This window comes from Salarias fasciatus, chromosome 8 (assembly GCF_902148845.1).
Source record: "Salarias fasciatus chromosome 8, fSalaFa1.1, whole genome shotgun sequence".
Taxonomy (NCBI): Eukaryota; Metazoa; Chordata; class Actinopteri; order Blenniiformes; family Blenniidae; genus Salarias; species Salarias fasciatus.
Genome location: NC_043752.1, coordinates 2,599,123 through 2,623,595, shown reverse-complemented (window position 1 = coordinate 2,623,595; position 24,473 = coordinate 2,599,123). Strand labels below are relative to the sequence as shown.

Below are 24,473 nucleotides of genomic sequence, written 5' to 3'. Positions count from 1 at the left end.
TTTTTTATTTGGAAATGTGCAGATATTTCGAAACTGGTTGTTTAGGCTCATTTTGAAACCAATTTCTGCATTTTCTGTCATTTCTAGCTCAGTTTTTGACAGTATTTTGCATATGTTCAGCTGTTGTTTGTATATTTAGTTATTTCTCTATGTTTTATGCTTCACTTTCTGTGGATGTTCATTGATTTTTGCATCTTTTTTTAATGTATTACGGATATTTTTGTGCTACATTTAAACTTTCCAAACCTGGTTGTACTGCCAGATCAGAGCTGCACTCATATTTTTTTCCTTCACAAACTGGTTATCAGCGCTTCGGCCTCTTTAGTTTGTCTTTTCCATTTGCAGATCTGTGCCATCTCCTCTGGATTTGTGAAGCAGAGTGTTAATCTCGAACCGTCTTTGTCGTGAAATGCTGAAATCTGATTTAATCCTCGGAGATCTGTCAACACACTTTCTGGCTCCGATCCAAAGATCGCCTGCCATGTGCGGCGCAGGTATGTGTTGTCATATCAGCGCCTTCTGAACCGTGAAGCCACTTTTTCCAACTTCTTCACGCACGTCTCGCCTCCCTGTGGCAGCAGAAACTCCACCGCCTTCCTCCTGCAACTGTTCTGTTTATTTGAATGTCAGATCAGCTTTAAAATGTCGCGATCAGAACCGCGCTGCACAGAAAACCCTCATGTCAACAAGCCCACAAGTTCGCACTAGTTTCAAGAGGAAAGCAAGTGCGCGTCTTGATTTCTCAATCTGACAGGGAATAATCCAGATTAAGCGGGTTAATCCTGCAGTTTCCAGGTAGAAAAGAGGTTCCCCGCAGCAGCAGGGCACCTTGGATTCCGCTTACCTGCTCCTCGCGGTCACCTGTGGCGGAAGAAGCCATGTTGGAGAGGTGCGCGCTGCGGCTGCTCCGGTTCTCAGGTAAAGCTGACCAGGTCCACGGGCGCGTGCGCGAGAGGAGCGGGCATCTGTCTGCAGGGGGGCTCGAGGGGATTCCCACACGCGCCGGAGGAGGAGCGGCGCTGCGAGCGGAGGCCCGTCCCGCTGGAAACTCCAGGTGGAGCCGAGAGAGTCCGCCGCCGCAGCCCGGAGCGACTCCCGGGGATCCGGGGCGGGCGGGGCGCACCGGGCGGCAGAGGGCAGCATTACGCAGCGCGTGCACCGGGCTGAACCGGGCTGAACCGGGATGATCCACCATCAAGCTCCATCATGCACATCCTCCCTCATCTGGGTTCGCGCTTATGGGCAGTTTTCGCGAAATGTGTAAATAACGGATCCGCAAAGACTCGTCGACCACGATGCGCATTTTACCAATAGACAATTAATCTGCAATGGTCCCGATCTACCGATCTTGAGCATTTTGTTAATTTTGTATAAGAGTTACCCTGGTTAAGGAACACGGATCCAGGGATTGCATAGCGCTTAAATCACAGCGAAACGCTTTACATCCACACACATTTGTCAAAATGTTTACAGCACCGTAATCAGATCCTGATTCACCTCATATCCTCAAACTCAATAATTCTCTACATAAATGAATGTTTTCAAGAAACTTTCATTTAAAACTATTTATACATTCAGTTATTAATATAACTTAATCCCCCTGAAATTCATCATCTGTAACTCTGAATCGTCCACACAGAGGTTAAAGCAAGAAATGAAGTAGTTTTCCTTAAATATGCAGGGATTAAAAGTAAAATGAGATACTTGACTCCTTGAGGGTCTTTTTTTGGCGGAGAGCAACAGAGGGTTAACAGAAACTTTAACCTCCTTTTATTAGGAAAGTGTAATATTTTACCTGACAAGAGTCTTACCTGCATGTTTTTTTGTAAATGTTTAACAACCTGGGCCTTTGGAGTCTTTCCTCCGGCTGCTCGTTGCTGTGATTCCTGCAGTGCTGCAGATTCACACATGGGGGCGGCCTCCTCTCAGCTCAGGAAGACATCCTGCAGCATCCTCTCAGCTCCCCTCATGGCTCACATCAGTCTCATCCTCTCTACAGTAAATCCGCCATCTCTTCTCAGCACAAGTCCAGACCTTCACCTGGAAACTGTCCATCATTCAACACTGCAATAATCCACCTACATAAGCAACGAGGCAGTTAAGGAGACCAACTTAAGCAGTTTGCCCTGAATTCACTCTTTTTAAAGAAGCAAACTGGTATATTACTTTTCCCTGATGTGCAAATAGATTGTACAAACTTTTGTTTGGGAAACAAACTCTCAGTTGGGATCATTTCAACAAATGTCTGTTAAATCGTTAATTAGAGCGGAAGTGACCGTACAGGTTAAAGAGGATTTGTGGAGTCGACCTCCTCAGTGAAGTGCAGGACTGGAACTGTTGAACCGCAGTGATTCACTCAGATAAAACGTGTGTGAATCATCCAGCTAAACCCCCAGACGGCGGGGAGATGAGCTGAACAGAACCTCTTTGTCTCAGACAGAAGATCCAGTGTGTTCAGGGACTTTAAAAATGAGCCACATGTTGCTCAAAAAAGTAAAAAAAAAAAAAAACCCCTGACCCTTTGATTTGAGAGTTTGTTTCATCATGTCTGAACCTTTTTAGCAGCTCCCGGTAAAGTCTCAGACAACCTGTAAAATGCAAACCGAAGACAGAAGCGTCAGAGTCAGAGCAGCTGTTGCTGATTGATGGAGGTGGGATCCGTTCCTCGCTCCCGGCTGCAGCTCTGGAGTCCCGACAGAAGACCTGGACCTCAAACCCAGATCAGGTCTGACAGTCTGTCCACCAGGTGAAGGATTCAGGAGGGTTCTATTGTTGCTCAGACATCTGGTTTTTGCTTTATGATGTGAATATTGCACTTTTTTTTTTTTACACCTATTGTTGAATAAAATGTGGGATTCAAACACTTAAAAAAGCTTTTTTTTTTTTAAAACCAAATTCCCATGGAGGCGTATGAAAGACAGCTGAGACAGGAGTTAATGCGTTTTCCTCCGTTTATTGCATGTTGGCGTAAAGTTTGTCGATCTGTGGCTGAAAGAGGAGCTTGAGCTCGGCTCTCTTGGCTTTCAGAGTGGGAGTCAGCAGGCCGTTCTCGATGGTGAACTGCTCCGGGTGGAGGTGCACGTCCTTCACCTACAGCAGAAACAAGAGCACATTGTTAAAGAAAAGAAAGACGATTACTCCGGTAAAACTCAACCGCACAGGTTTCTTTGAAAAGCCAGACAGGGATGTGCAGAGGAGGAAATCTGGTTTTATGGTTCAGGTGGACAGGAAATGAAGCGTGTGTCTGAAATCTGCACGGTCTTAACGTTACTTCAGGACATTTCTCTGAACCAAAAGCTGCACGTGTCTGGATGAGCCGCAGAGGCCGGTCGTCTGAAACGTGCAGAAAGGCTGAAACTCGCTTCACTCGCTCAGGATCGTCAGATCTGGGTCTGACAAAAAGCAGACGAGCAGGCGCTGTACGGACAGCCGCGTGCTGCCTGGAAAATAACCGACATGGACGCACTTCACATCGACTCTGGTGAGTCAGAGGAGGTTCTACCTGCTCAAAGGACTTGAGTCCTGCTTCTTTTCCCAGTTTGATCAGATCTGAAACGATGGCTTTCTTGACTTTCTGCAAACACAAAGATAAAATACGTTGGTTGAAAATTGAGCTGAGAGCAAAATCTGCCTTCTGCACGTTTCTAAGAGATGAAAGAGAAGCATTACTGCGTCTTTGCAGAGTTCTTCGATGGATCCGTGGCAGCCGAGGTTTTTGGCGAAGCCTGGCAGGACCTCCGGGTCGGGAACGACGACGGCGACCAGGCTGGACTGCAGAGACGGAGGAGGATGGTTCAGTGGTCAGAGGATGCGGCTGCATGGCATACACACTCACACACTCCGCGCAGTGGGTTTACCTGCAGGCTGTCCCCGTGCACAAACACCTGGGCCACGGGTTCACTGCGGACGTACACGTTCTCGATCTTCTCCGGGGCGATGTACTCCCCCTGAGCCAGCTTGAAGATGTTCTTCTTGCGGTCAATAATTTTCAGCACACCGCTCTGTGGCAACCAGGTGCATCGTGAGAAAAAAAGGTCAGAACTTTCAGTAGTGCCACTTTAATGATATTGAATATCTTCAGCTTTTCATAACAGGAAGTTTGAACTTGATGCCGTTAAGGAAATTCTCTCAGAGTCAAGTTTTCTCAGAGCTCCAGTTGCTCCTTCAGAAACTGCAGGAATTATTTTTACTGATAAGCAAGTAAAATCTTTTTTTTTTTTTTCCTAAATCTCTCATGCCTTTCATTTTCAAACACTCAGCTCAGTCCATTATGTGACTCCAGAGCCCCGTTTGGATTTTATGCACTTGATGTGCTTCTGCTTACTGGTTTTGTGGAAACAACGCAGTTACTTGTAGCAGGAAAAGACTTTCGTAAAACAGGCTTTCTGTTTCTTACCTGAAGCCATTTTCCAATGTCTCCAGTGTGCAGCCAGCCGTCTTCATCCAAGGCCTCGGCGGTCTTCTCAGGGTCTTTTAAATAACCCTTGAAGACATTTTTCCCCTTGATGCAAACCTGGAGTGAAGAATTTAGCATTATATGAAGTTTAGTTCAGACGCTACAGTCTTCATGAACGCCACGGAAAAACGGTTTAAGTTCTTTGTACATGAATAACTTGTCAGCCACATGAATGGTTTCATCAGTCAGTGTCAGCTGCAGTCACTTTAATTCCACATTTGTGTCAATTTGTGCACTTTTACTCCCAACAGTGAAAAGGATGGTTTCAGCAAACAAGCCTTCCCAACATGGCAGCGCTCACTGCACCCTCCTACATCGCCTTTAAACGGCCTTCAATCCCGTACATGCATCATGTCGGCAGACACACAGTTCTACAACTTCAGGGCATTTATAATAATCATGTTCTTTCAACAAACGGACTCCTCACACCTACCTCGCCTTCACCATTCGAAGCAAAGTAGTTCATTTCCTCCACGTCCACCAACTTGACGTGATTACACGGCAGCGGCACGCCGACATGACCTGCAGCCGCAAATTCAGAGAGGGGGTGTCTCTCGCGAGTCCCAGACACTCCTTCCCGAGGTTTCACTCATCCATATTTGCGGGGCCGGACGGCGTACCTGAGGTGGCGTCTCCGGGCAGGGTGAAGGTGCAGCCGGCTGTGCACTCCGTCTGGCCGTAAGCTTCAAAGATCTAAAAGCGTCAGAGTGAGACACTGATCACTGATGTTCTGCTCTAATTTATTAAGCACATGTAAAACTGACATTTATTTATTGTTGCAAATATAGTTTCCTTGATAAAATGCTGAATATTCATGAGTAGATATCAAGTGGGGTCGCTCTCTAACTCTAACCTCTCATGAGCTCCGGCTCCTGCAGAAACTCACAACATTCAAAAAGTCAAAGACCAAACCTGACCAACGGCTCACCTGGCAGCCCAAAGCTGCTCTGAGGAAGTTGAGAACAGGCGGCGATATGGGCGCCGCTCCGGTCACCAGGATTCGCACACGCCCCCCGAGAGACTCCTGGAGTTCAGCATTTTCATGTCAGAGAATCATTTCAGGCTCAGCCTGATCGGGCGCCGAGAGGGCCGAAGCCGTACCTGGACCCTGTGGAAAATGAGCTTGTCCCAGATGCTGTTTTTGCGGATGATCCCCTCCTTCACTTCAGCGTATTTCCTCTCCACGGCGAAGTTCAGCAGCCACTTCTTGAATGACGACTTGGCTCCACTCTGAACCTGCACACAAAAAGTGAAGAAACGTTTAGAATTCAGAAGGTTTGATGAGGAATGGGTCAATTCACGCCACTGACTCTGTCATAGACACGGTTGAGAAGTCGGGGCACGACGGGGAAGATGGTGGGCTTCAGCGTCTTCATGTCGTCCGGCAGCAGCCTGATGTCTCCCTGGAAGAATCCCACCCTCGCTCCACAGCTGTAGACCACCGTCTGCAAGGTGCACACAGAAACTCATCAGAACGCTGAAGGATAACCCGGGAAAAACGACCCGATCGGAGCAGATTCTTCACCTCACCTGCACGATTCTCTCAAACATGTGTGCTAAAGGCAGGAAGGAAATGCTGATGTCTTCTGTGGAGGGAACTATCGACGCCTGCACGACACACGGACGTGCCTTTAGCCGTCAAGATCATTTAGGTGTTCACTTTAAATTACATTAAAAAAAAAACATACAAACCTCTATGTTTTTGAGCACGCCTGCAGCATCAGACACCACATTCTCATGGGTCAACATCGCGCCTTTGGGGTTTCCTAACGGAAGCATATTCAGCCTTCAGAACCAAAAATTAGATATTTATGTGTGCTTAAAAAGGAGAAATGCATTTATGATCTCAGTTTATAGGCAACTAATGCTATCAAGAGTGTCAAAGTCATTTCATTTCCACATCCAGCCTGGTTTAAACCTGAGTGGGATGGAAAGGCACAGAAACAACACTTTTACATCAACACATGAAGTTCAAAATAAAACTCATTCATCCAGGAGTAAAAAGGCATTTAGCCACCTGTTGTGCCACTGGTGAAACAAACTATGCTGAGATCGTCTGGCTTTGGTGGCTGTTGAAAACAAAGAAATTGTATTTTAAAAACTGAAAATCTTGAATTCATCCTCATATTAAAGAAAAAAAAAACCTTACAATTGGCTTCTGATGGTTACTTTTCCCCAGTGCCTAAAGGAGAAACAAATGAAGACATTTAGTATGTTGTGACAAGCGCACCGAAATGTATACAGATTTAAAGAACGCCATGTCTGCATGGATGCACATGCATAATCATTACTGAAAGAAAAAGAAAAAAAAAAGACAGCGATTCAATGGATTTCAACCATTCGAACCATTTTTCTTCTAGAAATGGAAATAACCTGCTTGGAAATGCCAAAAACTCGCTCTCTTGTGAGACGTGTACAGTGAACCATTCATGATGTAAACCGATTAAACTCCTACAGTTAAAAAAAAAAAAAAAAAGTTGCTTTCGGCAGTACTGAGCGCCAAAAACGCAACAAAATTTAGTGTTTTCACTAAAAAAAAAAAAAAAAAACAGTCGTACAATCCGAGTCTGAAGTTTCTATTTAATTGGAGAAAGTAAGAGTAAAAACTCTCCATAAAAAGACTGAAGAGCAGATCCCGCCTTTGGTAAAAAAAAATGACCTCTCACCTCCATGTCCTTCATGGACACGAGCTCCACCCCACACTTGGTCCCTCGCTCGACCAGCTCGGAGCTGAAGGAGTCCATGACCACGATGGTTTTGAGGACCGGAGTCTGGCCTTTCTCCCGATTCTGCAGCAGAGTTTCCGCTTTGCTCTGATTGTCACAGAGCACAGTGGAGATCTCAGCTGAAAGAGAGAAAAGACGGTGTATAAGACAAGAGGCAGGGCTGGAGGTGCAGAGAAACATCAATACTCTGCGTGGAAATTATAAAAAATAGACGGGAAGAGTTAGTTGTTAGTTTAAGAGTTGACAGACACCTGAATAGCAACGCAACTCTCTGCATGCATGTGGTTTTATCACAAAAACCACAAAGAGCACCCACTAGTGGTCAAACATGCAATGAATGGACATCGTTTTCACGAAAATGCAAAAATGCTCCTTTTTCCACTTGCAATGTCATGAAAACGGCGCCTGAGTGGAAATTTTTCAATCATCAGGCATAAGAAGCAAACCCAGATTAACATTAACTCTTGAGCTTTGGATCAACAGAAATGAGATACTAGAAGGCAGTGAAGCAGGAGCTGTAATCAGGGAGCAGAGATTAATGCCTGGCCAGCACAGATCCCTGCTGGGACCAGGAGTTACTGGACTTCTCAGCTCTGTAATTGGCAGCATTAAAGTGCAAGAGAAGCTCCAATTACCTTGGTCGATAATGAACACGAGAGCCTCAGGACCCAGGGTGTCGTACAGGGGAACTGCTACCATGGAGTAGGTGTAACATGCCAGCTCGCCAATAATCCACTGCGAGCAACCCGTGAAACAGCGGGACGGCAAAGTTACAGCAAGACGATCAGGCTCAACGCAACACTCAAAACAGCAAGACTTCACCGGGTTACCTCAGGTCGGTTCTGGGCAAAGATGCCAATAAAGGTGTCCGAGTTCGGCTGCAGACCCTTGTGAAGGAAGCCTGACCCCAGGTGCTCCGCTCTGTCGGACACCTTCAAAGGCGAGAAGCAGAGGAAAGGTCATATTCTCTGTGTTTTTCACACGTTTATGATCACTGCACGCCGTTTTACCTGCTTGTATTTCAGCCACTGGTACGGCTTCCCTTGTTTTCTGTAGCCCAAGCACGGTCCATTACCTGCAGAGAGCCACACGTTCAACCATTAAATTTGTGTATTTTATAGGTAGAGGCTGATCCACAGTGAATGTGGATGATTCAGAAAGTCTTCTGCTTCACACACACCATTAGTGATTGTTGCAACAGCAAGTTAGGGCTCTGTTTTTTTTTCTTTGCATATTTGGTGTCATTACCGACCATGCTAGGTGAAATAGACTGCAGGGTGTCGTGGGTAAAAATGTGCGGCATAATGCATACATGCAGATTGGTAAAACGTTGATAATAAGCTTTCTTTCAAATATGCAACCATTTCAAGCTGTTCCACAGACTTCTTGAAAATGCCTGTGATGTGTGCCGTCTTTCTGGTCCCGACACATTTGGCTGCATTTTGATTCAGTTACAGCTGCGATCAGTTCTTTGGATGACCAGAACACTGAGCAACACAGTAATTGGTCCTACATGTAATCAAAGCATGTGTAAAAGTCTCAGTGTTGGCTTTCGAAGGAAACCGTCACATCCTGTTCTTTAGATGGTAAAAAGCAGACCGAGACCTCATTTTTGGGACACGCATCAAAAATGACTCAAAGGCTTTTGATCTTCTCACTGAGCTTCAGTGCCAGCAGTTCAACATTCAGTTAAGTCTCTGATTCTCAGATCAGAGGACCAGAACGTCTGTATTCCCTGTATAAAATACAATTAATCTGCTCCAGGTCATCGGGGATACAGTAACGTACACCTGTGTGTCATCAGCATACAGTAGCTGTGGAGGTGGACGCTGTGTCTCCTGATCACATTTCATAATGACAGCATATCAAGGTCGGGTGGGACCTTAAGTAAAGCTATGACAAACTCCAGTTTTAGAAAGTCTCATTCACTCACTTGTAGATAGCTTCTGTGCAAAGTGTTCAACCTCCATTGGTATCGACCTAAGATGAGATGATTTACCTGAAATTCTCAGACCCCGCTGGAAAACTTCATAAAGGGTCTTGGCATCACTGTAGAGGTACGCCATCAGGTTGTTGTTCCCCTCCACCAAAGCCGTCTTTCTCGCCCCATCCTGAGGATGTCAAGGTGAACCATTGAACGGCACTGCTGACTTTCCGTGCTTCATTTCCGGAGCGTAAACCTGAGTGTGTTCCACCTTGATGCCCACAGACTGGCAGTTGAGGTCGGCGGGGCTCCGCAGGGGACTGGGCCGAGTGCTGAGCAGGTACAAGGTGGCAACTCCCAGGGCCAGCAGGGAGAAGACGACCGGGGTGGGGAGAGGGGAGAACAGCCACTGGATGACGGCGTCCATGGCGGCCTGAAGAAACCAAAATCTGATTTAGACGTTAGATCTTAAACGTACTGCTGAGCTGAAACCATCCATGTTGAAAGGGATCACCGTTGTGTAATCTTAAGTCCTGGATGCTGCTCTCTGGATTTCTTTGATAACTTCAGTTCAAAGTTTTCACTTGGAATTGTGCAACAGGTGTTCCTAATCTAGATAGAGACCAGGCCACGGCAGCTCGGTACAACCTTCACGGTTCATAATATCAGATGAAAGCAGCCGAGCACAATGTTTACGAGGAGTGACGAAGACCAAAATAAACAGACGTTCCAGTTCCAGTTAAAAATGTTGGTTCCAGCCCCAGAACACACCTAGTTTGGTCACTTTTATAAGTTTTAACTTCAGATAGGTCCCAGGTATTAAATCTCCAGCCACCTTCTTTCAGGCAGAGACAGAAACACACAAAGTGAAGTTTAAAGTCACTAATTAATCCAAAATGCATGTTGAGGAGAAGCTACACCTGCAGGGATTTGTCATTGTGAGGAGGGCCTGTTCACCAAAGTCACCCTGCACACCAGTATCCTTCAACCTGCATGACCTTTGCTTTAATTTGTGCATAATTTAAAGGTACAGTCACAGAGCAGGTGAAACTGCGATAGACCTCTGATTCACAGTACGCAGAATTTTCCAGACAAGAGATAATAAATGGCTGAATAAACTCATTCATGGCACTTAAACCTGCTTCACTAACCAGTGGCGAGCGGTTTGCGCTTTCCTACCTGCCGCTGCTGGTCCACTCAGGTGTGAGCACAACAGATCCTCCTCCTCGGCTCTGGACAGCGCCGCACAGATAACAAGTCATAAAAGAAGGCTGGCAGCTTCAAAACCTTTAAACTTTGATCACCGTCACATTCCCCGATAAGGGAGACCATGAGGAGATCCTGATCAGCGCTCTCAACTGATTTCAATCACAACAGCTCAACCAGATTGAGATTTAAAACCAGGCAACAAATGTAAAGCGAGAGCCAGAGGAAGGCCGAGATGAAAGGTAAATGTTCCTATCCCAAAAACTGAAGCACAACAAATCGTCAAACCTGGATATGGAAGGTTTATCACTCTTATACACACAGTTTAAAACCTGCAGGGAACACACTACACACACTTTTTTTGTGTGTTAAATACGCTGATTAGGAAATAATGAGACCTCAAATAATAGAAAGTTCCACTCAGATCCTGTCTGAAATCAGATAAGGAGGAATATTACACAATATTCACTGCTGATCAACAAGTCTGTTGACTTTTTTTTTTTAGCACCTGAGGTAAACTTTCATCCAAAGCCCAGAGCATGAACGACGCTGATAGATAACACATCCTGACACAGCGACCCTCTCCTGCACTCGCTCAGCAAACCCAGAAAATCTGCTTTTCTTGTGTGAGCGAGTTCATTTTGCTGCCCAGTGCGATCAGGCAGAGAGGGATTCATTAGGAGAGTTTTACCTGGTGGGATTAGCAGGGGTAGTGTGGGACCGGGCCGTGCAGGAATCCCCCAGGGAGTCCAGCCGCTGAAGCCAGCAAACAGCACTAATGTACAAGCTGCTCACCTGTGGTCATTAGCACCTCCCAGTGCACACAGGTGTGGCGGGTGTGCACGGCTCAGCCTGCCTGCGCTGCCCTCTGCAGCCCTGCACCAGAGGCGACGCTCTGGGGAGCGGCCGGCGCTTCGCCACGGCTTCATCTGACCGCTTCTTTGATTATCCTCGTGAAATTACTGCACATTTAACCATGAAAACCTAAATAATCATACTTTATTCATCTGATTGGAAAATTTCCTTTCTAAACATTTTTTCATCCTATTTGTTGGACACAGTGAGCAGCCACACTGAGGGAGTCGATGGGGTCAAAGGTCATGCTCAGGGACCCGCAGTGGTGATTAAAGTCCATTGTGGGAATGAAACCTGCGGACTTCCGATCCCAAGTCCGCCCTGCTAACCTTTCGCTACCACTGCCAACAAAAAACTTGTTTCTCCTGGTTTTTCCTCCGATACAGGCTGTAATCAGTGTTTGTAGGAAGTGAATGAAAAATCATACATCAGATTTTTCCTTCATTTTAGACGAAAAAAGACTTTCAATAAACTGCATTTTACTCATTTTATTTCATCTATATTTACCTAACATGACCTCTGTTTCAGCTCTATTTATTGTACTATATTCTTTATCTTTAATTCTCTTACAGTGAAATTTAATCTGCCAATTCAATCAGCATTTTTCTTAAAAGCATTATTGTTTTGCTGCAGCTATTCACAGTTATCTGTGTGTTTCTATATTTTAGGAAAAGTTTTATACTGGTTACACTGTGTTTAATCTATTTGTTATTTTCTCATAAAAGGTTTTTAGTCAATTATTTTGTGTCAGATGAGAAAAGGTCTCCTGATTCAATTTCACTGGATTTCTATGTGTGTGTGTGTGTGTGTGTGCATACGTGTGTACATTTTATTCATTTCCACTTGCAAGGCGTCGCTAATAAAGTGGTTGATAGTTTGAGTTTCAAGCTATTTTCTGAAAGGTGCAATACAGAGGAATACCGATTGAACTGATCCATAATGAAATGACATCGTGTTGAAAGTTGAATGAAAAAATAAAAGCACAGTATCTTCATTATTGGGTCGTCAGCAGCTTCACCTCCTCCTTCTTTTTATTTAACATTAAATGAATCCCGAATCTCTTCTAATCTGACCTCTGTCACGTCACTCTTCCTCTCTGCCGTCTCTCGGTGATGGATTTACCTCCTCTCTGCACCTCCCACTAATCCCCTCATGTTTACATCTCCTCCTCCCTCAAACGCTCCAGCATCACTGCAGAAGTTGAGTATTTAAGCCCCGTCACAGGAGGAGAGCCGTGCGGAGCGTGGCCAGTTGTTCTGGGATGATTCGCCTGTTGCTGCTCCACTGGGCTCTGGCCTCGGCCGCCAACGCCAACGTCAACGCCAACGCCAACGCCAACAAAACCAGCAGCGGCCCCCCGGCTCACAGGCTGCTGATCGGCCTGCAGGCCCCCTGGAACCTGTCCTTCCCCTTCAGCGCCCTGCGGCTGGGCGCGGCCATGCAGATCGCCGTGGAGAAGGTCAACGCCAACCCGTCCTTCCTGGGGAACTACAGCCTGGATTTTGTGTTCCGGAGCTCAGACTGTAGTCCCAAAGAGTCGCTGGGCGGCTTCATCCAGCAGGTGTGGAGGGACAACGTGTCGGCGCTGTTTGGCCCGGCCTGTCCGGAAGAAGCCGAGGTATGACCCTGACAGCTGGAAGAACTTTCTGTTGAATTTTGTTTAAGTTAAACATATAATATGCTATGCTCCCGTTCTCTTCCAGGTCACTGGACTCATTGCGTCGACCTGGAACATCCCGATGTTCGGTTTTGTGGGCCAGTCCTCCAAAATGGACAACAGCGACATCTACGACTCCTACATCAAAATCGTGCCCCCGCTGAAGAGGAGCTCCGAGGTCCTGGTCAAGACCCTGGAGTTCTTCGGTTGGAGGCACGTGGCCATGATCGGCGGCGGGCTGGACTCCAACACCTGGGACAAAGTGGACGCTCTGTGGAAGACGGTGGAGACGCCGCTCAGGGACAAGTTCGACCTGAGGGCGGCGGTCAAGTTCGACACCAGCAACCCTCAGCTGCTTCAGCAGAACGTCCGCTACATCTCCACAGTGGCCCGAGGTAGGCGGAGCCAGAGTGTGAGCGCCCGGCGGTCAGGCTGACCCCCCCCCCTCCTCACCCGTGACCCTCCGGCCCGCAGTGATCGTGGTGCTGAGCAACAGAGAGGACTCCATGGCTCTGCTGCTGGAGGCCGAGCGCCAGGGCCTCATGGGCGGAGACTACATCTTCTTCCTGGTGCAGCATTTTGAGGTCAGTGGCAGCGTGGTGAGTAAAACTTCACAAAACACACGAAAATATGCTCAACAGCAAGGGTGTGTGTGTGTGTGTGTGGGGGGGGGGGGGAGCCAGAGGAATGTCCTTTTGACCTTTTTCAATGTCATAAAGTCCAAAACGTAATAATTCTCCAATACTTTCAGGACAGTTTTGATCCTTTATCAGAGGAATATTTTTTCCAGTGATCAAAAAAAATTATTACATGAATACAGTAGCATTAAAAAGTAATTTTCGGAATTTTTCTGCAAACTGTACAGATGTTTGTTGTCTCCAACAACAAATCAAGTTACTGCGCTGATCTGTGAGTGATCCACATTTTCTACCAGCAGGAAATGATGCTAGATTTAAACAGCTAGAAATAACTATATTGAATTCTGCAATATTCAAAGAGCAGAAAGAGTCTTGGAAATCTCTCATATAAAATTTGACCAATAGAATTTCTTCAGATATCTGTTATTTTGAGATGTCTCAAATTTAACTCAATAATAGATATAACTCTATAAAAAAGAAGAATCTAATCACTCTATAAAAGATGGAATAAACTAAACTCTACAATACTGGAAACATTTAACTTTACATTAAAACTAATCACTCTGATGGTTACTCCAACTTTCTGATGGGGAAACAGTAGAAATATTTCAGATGTTTGGCTGAAAACTATGAAATACATTTATTTGATGTGTTTTTCTGGTTTATTGTCTGTGTGTGTGAAATAATGTCGTCAATACAGTTTTTGCACCCGCTGTTCTTGCTTCTTGTGTGTTTTTCCCCCCCTGAGCAGGACAACCTGTGGAAGTACGCCCTGCAGAGCAGCTCAAACCGCGCCGTCTTACGGGCCTTCGACATGGCCTTCATCATCGGCCAGAAGTCCTACGACGGCTACGAGTATTACGACTTCTTTGAGCAAGTGTTCGACCGACTGCAAGGACACCCGTTCCGGAGTAACCTGACGTCTGAGAGAGAGGCGAGCGAGAGAGACGGGAAGAGAGCGTGCGGAGAGGAGTGGGTGTGAAGTGTGTTGACGGCGAGGTGTGTTGCAGGTCAGCCCGTACTCGGCCTACCTGCACGACGCCGTGCTTCTGTACGCCATGGGGCTGAAGGAGGTCCTGAAAGATGGCAAAGATCCTCACGATGGCCGGCAGCTTCTGCAGAGGCTGAAGAACAAAAGCAGCATACGATTTTATGGTAAACGCTCAGTCTGATTAACCCTGACTCTGGATTTGGTTCAGAGAGGCGGTCCACGCCGTCAAAACTCTGCCCTCCACCGGTTATGGTTGCAGGCGCTACAGGACTAGTTCACTTTGACGAGGAGGGGGAGAGAAACTTGGACTATTCCATTTACGACCTGCAGCATTTGGGAGACATCACCAAGTTTGTGTCCATTCTCCATTTTGATAGTCACACCAAAAATGTCCGGTAACAAAAACTCCAACACTCCCAAACCATGCTTGTTTTGTCTTTACTATCAACAGTAAGACGAACTGGAGATTCAGCCTTGACTTTCTAAACAGTTGCTCTGCTGAATTTCCAGACCTACAGCTATGTTCGGGTCTGTGGTTTGGCCGAAAGGACGGCCGCCGACGGACATGCCGGAGTGCGGCTTCAACAACGAGCTCTGCGAGTGGCTGTCGAACGGTGAGCACGCGGTTTGGCAGGTTCGCCCGTGAAGCGCCCAGAGCGCCGAGCTGAGCGTGTTTCCTGCGGGCGCAGACATCACCCTGCTGGCGCTGCTGGTGGCCTTCCCCGTCATCGGCCTGCTGGCGGTCTTCTGCATCGGCGTCCTGATGCTGCAGAAGCTCAGGCTCCAGACCAAGCTGGGAGACTCCTTCTGGTGGATCATCGACTACAGCGACATCACCATCATCCGGGAGCCGTCGGTACGAGCGCGAGGGGCGAGCGGCGGCGAGAAGCGGCGGGACGCCCGGACGCCGACCGTGTTTGTGTGTCCTGCAGGGAGGGCAGGGCGTTTCTGTGAGCACCACACGGAGCCACAGCGGCAGCGGGAGCTCCCAGTCCAGTTTTTCCACCAACAGCTACGACCTGAGAGACAAAGCAGGCAAAGAGCACATCTACATCACCATCGGCCTCTTCCAGGTACCCGTCCTGCTCCGTGCTCGCAGGGGAACGTCCACGGAACAGAAATCGGCAGTAAATCTAATTTGGAGGATTTCTTGGTGGGAACGGCTGCAACAGCTGCTCTGCAGCGTGTCGAACACAGAACAGGCTTCAGATATTTGGCCAATATGTTTGAAATACTTTGAATGCATCGAACTGAATAGTGCCTGTTCTCACACAGCAGATCGATTTAGTTCATTCTGCCTTCAGGTTTTAGACCAGTAGGTTTTTCAACATACCTCTTTACATGCTTGGGCTGGTGGTTGGTCAGGATAAAAACAACTCAAACTATACTAAACTATACGTCTGACATGTTGCATTACTTTCATTCAGGGAAATCAAGTGGCCATCAAGTACCTGAAGAACTACTTGATCTGTAACATCCAGAAGCCTTCGATCGTCAGAGAGTTCAATGTGGTAAAGTTCCTCTTTTAACCTTTTCTCGAGCCAATGTGTCGGCGGACTCCAGAGATCACGGTTTGGGAGCCACTTGGTAAAAAGCACCAGGCTCATTCTGAAGTCATGAGGCGATTCACTGCGTGCCTAACCTCCTGAAACTCTTTAAGACAGATGAAGGAGCTGAAACATGAGAACCTGGTGCAGTTTTTCGGGGTGTGCATCGAGCCCCCAAACGCCTGTCTGGTCATGCAGTACTGCAAGAAAGGCAGCCTGCAGGTTAGAAAGAAACACCAAACGTCAGGAGATCCGACACCTTCAGAGCAATAAAACATTTTTCTCTTAAAATTCATGGCCTTTGTTGCTTCGCAGGATGTTCTGAAGGGTTCAGACATGGAGCTAGACTGGATGTTCAAGCTCTCCTTTGCATACGACATCGTGAACGTGAGTAAAATGACAAACACATTGCCGCCAGGCCGATATAAAGCAAAGCTGCCTTAAAAGGTTCATTTTCTTTATCTGTCATTCAGGGAATGGAGTTTATTCACAAGAGCAGCTTAAAGTTTCACGGCAACCTGAGACCCAGAACGTGTCTGGTGGACAGTCGGCTCCAGATCAAACTGTCTGGCTTCGGCTTGTGGGAGTTCAAATGCGGGCACAGAAACAAGGTCACCTCAGTGGAAAACCCCAACTACGAAGGTGAGACGCTGAGTCTGACGGAAGCGTTCTTCCTGAGCGGATCTTCATCCCCGGCATCTTTTATAATGTCCGGCAGAAATGTACTGGACGGCCCCGGAGCTGCTGAGGCAGGCCGGCTCCGCGGCGAACGGGACGCCCAAAGGCGACGTCTACAGCTTCGCCATCATCGTGTGGGAGCTCATGTACAACTCCAAGGCCGGCCCATTTCAAGACATCAACCTGGACCCCAAAGGTCGGGACTGTCGGGACTTCTGTGGTTTCCACTGCCAGTTGTTTAAGACACAAAATGTCATTTTTGTGCTGAAAATCTTCGTCACAGTTCAGGGACGGATATAACAGGATAATGGAACTTCGGTGCGTTCCTCTCTAGAGATCATCATGCAGCTGCGGACGCCTTTCCAGGGAGAACCTCTCCGCCCGGTTCTGTCCGACCAGCTCTGTGACGAGAACATCAACGCGCTGATGAGGTCCTGCTGGAGCGAGAACCCGGAGCACCGGCCCCCGTTCGGGTCCATCCGGAGGCGGCTGAAGGACACCAGTCCGGACAGGTCTGGAGAACGCTACCGTCTCCTCCTGGCTCGAAACGCCGGCCGCCGCCGTCTCCTCGCTGACGGGCGCCGACCTTCTGCCCCGCAGCCACGCCAACATCCTGGACAACATGGTGGACAAGCTGGAGAAGTACGCCAACCACCTGGAGGAGGTGGTGGAGGAGCGGACCAATCAGCTCACGGCGGAGAAGACGCGGGCCGACAAGCTTCTCTCCAGCATGCTGCCCAGGTAGGCCGCCCTCCGCCAGCAGGGGGCGGAGTCACGGAGGACGGAGAGTCAGCTCCCTCGGCTGTTTCAGGTACATCGCCGATCAGCTGATGGCGGGAATGTCGGTGGAGCCTCAGAGCTACGAGCTGGTGACCATCTTCTTCTCCGACATCGTGGGCTTCACCTCCATGTGCTCCGTCAGCTCCGCCATGGAGGTGGTGACCTTCCTCAACGACCTCTACAGCCTCTTCGACGACATCATCAAGCTGTACGACGTCTACAAGGCGAGTCCCATCCGCTCGGGCGCGTGGGAGCAAAGGCCGCGCGGTAAAACCAGCCTGTCTGTCCGCAAACAAAGGTGGAGACCATCGGCGACGCCTACATGGTGGCGAGCGGCCTTCCCATCAGCAACGGCACCAAGCACGCGCTGGAGATCTCCACCATGGCGCTCCACTTCCTCGGCGCCATCAAGGTCTTCAGGATCCGCCACATGCCCGGCGAGAGCCTCGCCATCCGGGTCGGGATCCACTCCGGTAAGGCGTGGACGGCCGAGGGTCTGCGCGTCCACGGCGCCCCCTGCTGGTGAACCGCTGGTCTTTCTGCCTCCAGGGCCGGTGGTGGCCGGCGTGGTGGGAACCACCATGCCTCGGTACTGCCTCTTCGGAGATACGGTCAACACGGCGTCTCGCATGGAAAGCAACAGCCTCCGTGAGTCGTCAGCTTCCTGACGGTTAGGGTTAGACGATGTTTTCCTTTGACGCTTGATTAAATTGTTTTACTTGTCATGAAGATATCGGTTTGATTGGATCTGCTTTTCATTCATTTCATCACTTTTTACTGTTTTCACATCCAGTTGATTATCTGGTCCTGTTTCATTTATTTGTATAAAAATCAGTTTATTCTGAGTGTATTTGCCTTCAGTAGTGGATTTAATCTGATCTTATTGGTATATTAATGCTCAGAAATAATAATAAAAAAAAAAAAAATCAGAAAATGATGCTATAGCAATTTCATTTGGAATAAAATATAAATGTTTAGAGCTGAGGTGTCAAACACAAAGCTGAAATGGAAAACATTGATTAATAAAAAAAACAGATTTCTTAAAAAGTAGCAGACACAACTCAACACAGACCAAGCTGAGATATCAGGGATGCGCTTTACTGTATTTTCTATCATAAAAATCGGCTTTATGTTGAGACTTTACTCGTGTTCTGTTGTATTTGTTGGGTTTTTGTGAAAATACAGACATTTTCATCACAAAATCTTTAAACCGCAACAAAGAAAAACGTTTAAAATTTTAATTAAAATTTCATTATGGCTCGTTTTACTAGTCTGAAACACTCAACATGAGACTGGGCTGCATGTGGCCGATGGAATGAAATAAGTTTGACACCTCTGGTATAAATCAACCGTCACTTAATATAACCACGATTATTAGTGAGTAAATGCAAAAAAAAAATGTTTGATTATGAACTCATCTTACCTTTTCTAGATGACTTTATTAAACTCTGAGTGAAAAATTCAACCCTCATGTTTTATGGTGGCATTTCTTAAAGTTACAAAACAGTTCATTGAGGAGATTAATATATAATGAAATAATATATCATATCTTTATGATTCCCTTATTTTCATTAAGTCCATAAAAAATGTGTTTTTCTGATAACAGAGCTGCTTTAATTCAAATGAAATGCTCACAGAAAGAGTTTATCACACTCAGCCCTCAAGATTCACATATCCCAGTGCACGGCCGATATTCTTGTCCAAGCCGGATCATTCGAGCTGGAAGAACGAGGAGAAATCGAAATGAAGGTGTTTTTTTTCTTCTTCTTCTTCTCGGTAAAAAGATGCTGGAAGTGTTGCTGACATGCTGTGACCGAGTGTGTGTATGTGTGTGTGTGTGTGTGTGTGTGTGTGTGTGTGTGTGTGTGTGAGACAGGGTAAAGGTTGTCACAAGACCTACTGGCTGCTCAACAAACACGGCTTCAACCCTCCTCTGCTGGTCCACAGCTCTCCACCGGCTGAACATCCAGGAGGACAAACCGAGGTACGGCGGCGCTTTAACGACTGGTGCAGAGTGTGTTCAACGTGCACATCGTCTCTTTTCTTCATTCAGCTTCTATTGTGTAAAGTTTTATGGAGTTTTGAGAGAAACATTTTGGAGAAAATGGTGCTTTGTCTCATTTCTGCTCCAGAAACCGGGTCTGACTCGAGTTGGAGACAAAAAGGCCCCGAAAATCTTGAGCAGAGCTCCTGTTGCTCCGTCCATGATGCCCACAGTGCACGTCTGACCAGCGCTCCAGTGATCAATGTAAGGCTTGATTCTTCAGTGTGCAGAGAGAACAGTGAACATAAAACTGCAGTTTGAGTTGAGACACAAAGCTTCTGCTAAAGGTTACATTTAAGATTGAACTCTGTGTAATTTTATATCCTTTATTCATATTTGATTTAATTATAACAGAACATTGAATTGCTGTGATAGTTTATTTTTGTATGCAATAGAGATGGGGTTTTTTTCATTATATTATTTTTTTATTTAGCTGCGCTTGATTTTATTCTCCACGGCGCTATAGTATTGGTTTCATCCAGAACACCACAGTTTGAACCAGTATACACACACAGACCTCTACTTTTATATTTTTAATAACATCTAATAATATTTCAAATAATATGACAAGCTTTTTCATTTGGATATATGATACAAATATGATATAGGATAATATAATATTCTGAGACATCGTATTTTTGGGATGCGTCTGCCTTATATTTATTTTTAAGTTGACAAGTGGACCTTTTTCCCAGTATTGTGACATATTTCTGTGTGGCAATTATAAATAAGACAGCTGGTGTTTTCATTGGGTTCGAAGCTTAAAAAGAGGAGTGTCAAACATAAGGCGCGTGGGCCAAAACCGGCCTGTAAGAGGTTTTCATCACGTATACTCTGAAATACAACAAAGGTTATTGTGGCACTATTTTACTGGTCAAGATGAATTTGGCCTGACGTGGAGCCTGAACGAAAATATGTTTGACATTCCTGCTTTATAAAGTCGTGTAAAACCATTTTTTGAACATCTCTGTAGAGCTGGTGGAATTTCTTTCTTCGTGCTTCTTCAGTTTCTGCCTGTATCTTCCTCCGATACTTCCTATGAATACACACCTTTATTCTACTTCTAGTGATTAGATTGAAACAAATACTGATAAAAACGATGTTTAGCTCTTTGATTTTTCTCCATTGTGTTGCTGTTGTGTTCAGAGTGTGTTTTTTATTCACGTCGGAGGAGAGCTACTCCCCCACGTCGTGAAAAATCCCCAGGATTAAAGTCAAGAACAAATGTTGCCAGGATCCTGTTTCAATTAGACTTTATTGGAGAAACCAGTGAAGTTATGGATGGAACACGAAACAAGATCAGCCAATAAATGTCCTCATTACGATCCGCGCGTGTGAGACAATGAGAAGGTCCTGCACCGGAGTGTGAGACGGGGGTGTGTGTGAGTGTGTGTGTGTAAGTGTGTGTATTCATGGGCTCCCTGAGTCCTGGGCGACTCCCCATCTGTGTGTTTATGTGAGAGAGTAAAGCATGGATGCTTTTTACCACGGCGTGGACGCAGTGACCGAATCACAGCGCGTGTTCAGCAGGACCACCAGCAGGGCGAGCAGAGACGTGCCTGATGGGAAAGAAAGTGAACAGAATTAACTGTTTGACTTTGACGGCTTCAGCGAACAAATCACATTACAGTATATTATCCCGATTTAAACCTGCAGCAGATCAAACCAACAGTGACGTTTTATAGATTTTTCTTCATGTTTTGTCCTTTATAATTTGCCCTTGGGACACAAATACGTACGAAGCAAAGTGGATCCAAAGATTCAATAAAGCTTTTACTTTATTTATTCAGTTTTATGCCATTTTTGCTTTGCTTTGATATGTATTTACATTATTCTAGTTTGTTCTAAAGCACTATTAAATATATTAAAGCACTATAAATCATTTACTTTCCCAAATGCAATCAGCAGAAGGACAAAAGAAGCCTGCACAAAATAAATTAGTAAAAGTACATAATAACAATAAAAATAATAAGAGAAGAATAAAAAATTGTGTTTATAGTCAAAATACGATGTGAAATTTCACTTTTTCTTTTACCTGTTATGTGAGCCTTATTAGAGGATCCATTACCTGCAAAGAGACACAAATTAATACAACATAAACGACATAAACGACAATATACCTGAATATCCTTATTAGAATGAAAGAAGCTGATAACAGCACATGTGTCAGTTCTCTTTCTTTTTTCATTTTAACTATAAAAATGTGAATAAAGTCTCATCTGACCTCTGATTTGGAATTCGGCTGTCAGGACGCCCCCGCTGGGGTCGACCTCCAACGACCGGCTCCTCGCGGAACACGGACCCTTCGGGAAAAAAACACACGGCGGTTTATCACAACGCGCCACTTCCTCTCTGGAGCAAAACATCTTCATTTCGATTAGCGGCATGAAATGTCCCGGGAGTGACGAGAGGAGACGGAAAACGGTGAAACGACGACTCAGATGTGGTCGTGTTTGCTAGTCATGGTTACAAAGGCACAAAACACCGAGTTAAAAAGGACAAACACAAATGTTCCTGATCAACCGGGAACACATTAAAGCTGTGTGTGTATGTGTGTGTGTGTGTGTGTGTGTGCGTGTGTGTGTGGCGGAGGACACACTGTCACTGTTGTTCTGCTTACACATGCACTTTTCCTTTCATGAGAAGTCAATAAAGATTCTTTCTGAGCTCTGATGTTCGCTGTTTGTCTGGAGACGATTCTTCTGCGATCAGGAGTGGAAAAAGTTTGCAAAAAGGAGCCGAACTGAATAAACTCCTGCATTTCAGTAATCCACAGAAAGCACGGCTTCTGAAATACGCTCAGGTATGAAAGTCAAATGAATAAGATGGATCTTATTTTAAACTTTTATGTGAAAATACACTGCTGCTCATCCCACAAATGCTGAATAATGCAGCAGGATTCAGAAGAATTAAAGAAAATTCAGGCTTTCCAGCAGTGTCAGGTTTAATGTTGCTACAACAGAGAAAGTAGTGTGTGTGTGTGTGTGTGTGTGTGTGTGTGTGTGTGTGTGTGTGTGTGTGTGCGCTCACCGGCTGGCAGACGAGCCTCTCTGCGTCACACACCTGCACCTCGCAGTGCAGCCACACGGTGGAAACTTTCTCCAGCCGCTGGAAGCGGAAGGAGTTGAACTTGAACATGGAGCGGCTGTCTTTGGCGTTCTCAAAAATGGTCACAGTGTTGTCGGAGGAGCAGCTGGCGGAGAGAGAGGGGGGACAGCGAAAGACGAGCTGTGAACACACACCGGTCGGCCGTAACACACACACGGCGAGCCTCGGGGTTTGGCTTTTATCGGAACGATGAGATCGTCGGTGGTCATAATGTTGTGGCTGATGGGTGTGTCGGTTCACGTACCTGTTAATGATGAGGCTCCACCGCTTCCTGTCAGTGGAGTACGGAGTCGGAGTGGCCCAGCAGTTACTGATCACAACTCGGAACCTGTCAGGCAAACACACCACTCAGCTGACTCCCACACAGTGACGTGTGATTAAGATAATAAAATAAACAAAAAGATAATACTAACAAAGTTACAGGTTGAAAAAGAAAAAGAAAAAAACAAGAGTTCTTAAATTTGCATAGTATCTCTTCTAATAAAACTGCTTCGTTGTGTTCCGGAGCAGGAAACGTCCGCCTCCTACCTGTTACTGAGACCTTTGGCCTCGATGCCGATGAAAACCTCCGAGCCGATCTCGGACGTGTCGATCACGTAGGGGGCGTCTTTGGCGTACAGGAACTTTGAGTTCTGCAAAACACGTGCGTTCGTTATTTAATCACGCCTGAGATTATTCACCGAACAGCTCCAATGAGAGATCAGTCAGCTCCGCCGGAGAGAGGCCGGCGACCGGCAGACACTCACCGTGAAGACGTTCATAGACAACTGTGACCTAAAAGTGCCTAAACTCCCATTGTTGACATAAACTGTAGCCACTCTGGAAAAAGCAGAGGGTTTAGTAAAAACGCTGCAAGTCATCGGGTGAGAATGCAGAGGTTCCCCCACAGGTGGTGCGGCCGCCCGGAGCCCTCCCCCCCGCTGACCTCTGGCTGAAGACGGCGTTGTTCACCAGGTAGGCCGCCCGGTACACGCAGCTGAAGGTGTAGTTGACCGGCTGGTTCCGCACCGTCAGCGACGTGTCGTTGGACACGATGGAGTTGTAGAACATGTACCTGGGGTCCTTCCCGGGGATGAACTGAAGAAGAAGAAGAAGAGACAAACAGGCTTTAAACACAGAGGCGGGTGAAAGTGATGATGATTCACTTTTCTTCATTTTTACTCTGTCTGCATGTTTTTGTGAACTTAATTCCCCCTGAAAATGCATCGTTTTTTCCTATTAGAATTTGTAATTATTTGCTATAAATAGTAAAATAAATATTATAGTAATCATAAAAAACATTTTGTCCAGAATCCATTAATGCTGATATGACTTTCAGTTTTCCATCCCCGGCCCCAGAGTGACGGACTCGCCTCAGACTGCGTGCCGCAGTATGAGTGGTTTTTGGGCGTGAGGTCCGGGATGCTGAAGCGGTAGAAGCCTGGACTGTGTATCCCCGTGTAACACACCCCGCCCAGGGACAGCTGCTCGATCTCCCAGCCGTAGGGACACTCGGGCACGTTGGCGATGATGGCGTTGGGAAAACACGACACCATGACGTAGTCTGAAACCAGACGAGAGCTCGACTCAGCCAGACCGGGAGGACGCTGCAGGTTTGGGGCAGCTGAGTGTCGTTACCTGCTTTCTGAGGCACGCAGCTCCAGGCGACAGGCAGCAGCATGAACAGAGCTCGGACTGAAGCCATACCGCTGCACAGAGACACAGTGAGCCGAGAACGATTCCGCCTGAACCGTGGAAATGTGAAGAGAGTCTCACCTGACGGGGGGAGGAACGTCAGAGGATCCTCATGGCTCTGGAACAGGCTGCCGGCTGCAGCGACCGCTGGAGGAGAGCTTTTAAACTCTCGCAGGTGAAGGGAATCCA

At 46.6% G+C, this 24,473-nt stretch overlaps 3 protein-coding genes across 3 annotated transcripts; 1 reads left to right on the top strand and 2 right to left on the bottom strand.

The window, feature by feature from the left end:
- Positions 1-2,952: 2,952 nt before the first annotated feature.
- Positions 2,953-9,533, bottom strand: acsl5 (acyl-CoA synthetase long chain family member 5). Its single transcript, XM_030097998.1, has 20 exons — positions 9,378-9,533; positions 9,182-9,293; positions 8,193-8,257; positions 8,013-8,114; positions 7,818-7,917; positions 7,123-7,301; positions 6,606-6,638; positions 6,474-6,525; positions 6,149-6,222; positions 5,987-6,064; positions 5,767-5,901; positions 5,558-5,692; positions 5,385-5,480; positions 5,077-5,149; positions 4,890-4,978; positions 4,397-4,513; positions 3,858-4,001; positions 3,670-3,771; positions 3,503-3,574; positions 2,953-3,090 (listed from the first exon to the last, which is right to left on the bottom strand). The coding sequence occupies exons 1-20, from the start codon at positions 9,531-9,533 to the stop codon at positions 2,953-2,955; spliced, it is 2,052 nt and encodes a 683-aa protein (XP_029953858.1).
- Positions 9,534-12,428: 2,895 nt separating this feature from the next.
- gucy2g (guanylate cyclase 2g) lies at positions 12,429-19,686 on the top strand. Its single transcript, XM_030098798.1, has 22 exons — positions 12,429-12,785; positions 12,871-13,219; positions 13,299-13,408; positions 14,214-14,396; positions 14,473-14,617; positions 14,713-14,848; positions 14,964-15,067; positions 15,143-15,309; positions 15,386-15,526; positions 15,881-15,964; positions 16,118-16,222; positions 16,316-16,387; positions 16,474-16,642; positions 16,719-16,874; positions 17,013-17,190; positions 17,279-17,419; positions 17,490-17,682; positions 17,757-17,931; positions 18,008-18,106; positions 19,116-19,207; positions 19,335-19,442; positions 19,591-19,686. The coding sequence occupies exons 1-22, from the start codon at positions 12,429-12,431 to the stop codon at positions 19,684-19,686; spliced, it is 3,360 nt and encodes a 1,119-aa protein (XP_029954658.1).
- Positions 19,687-20,984: 1,298 nt separating this feature from the next.
- On the bottom strand, positions 20,985-24,294 carry tectb (tectorin beta). The gene is made up of 10 exons (XM_030098797.1): positions 24,228-24,294; positions 23,963-24,153; positions 23,536-23,687; positions 23,357-23,429; positions 23,139-23,242; positions 22,855-22,938; positions 22,533-22,695; positions 21,727-21,805; positions 21,538-21,570; positions 20,985-21,061 (listed from the first exon to the last, which is right to left on the bottom strand). Exons 1-10 carry the CDS (start codon positions 24,292-24,294, stop codon positions 20,985-20,987), a joined length of 1,023 nt encoding a protein of 340 aa, XP_029954657.1.
- Between the last annotated feature and the right edge of the window lie 179 nt (positions 24,295-24,473).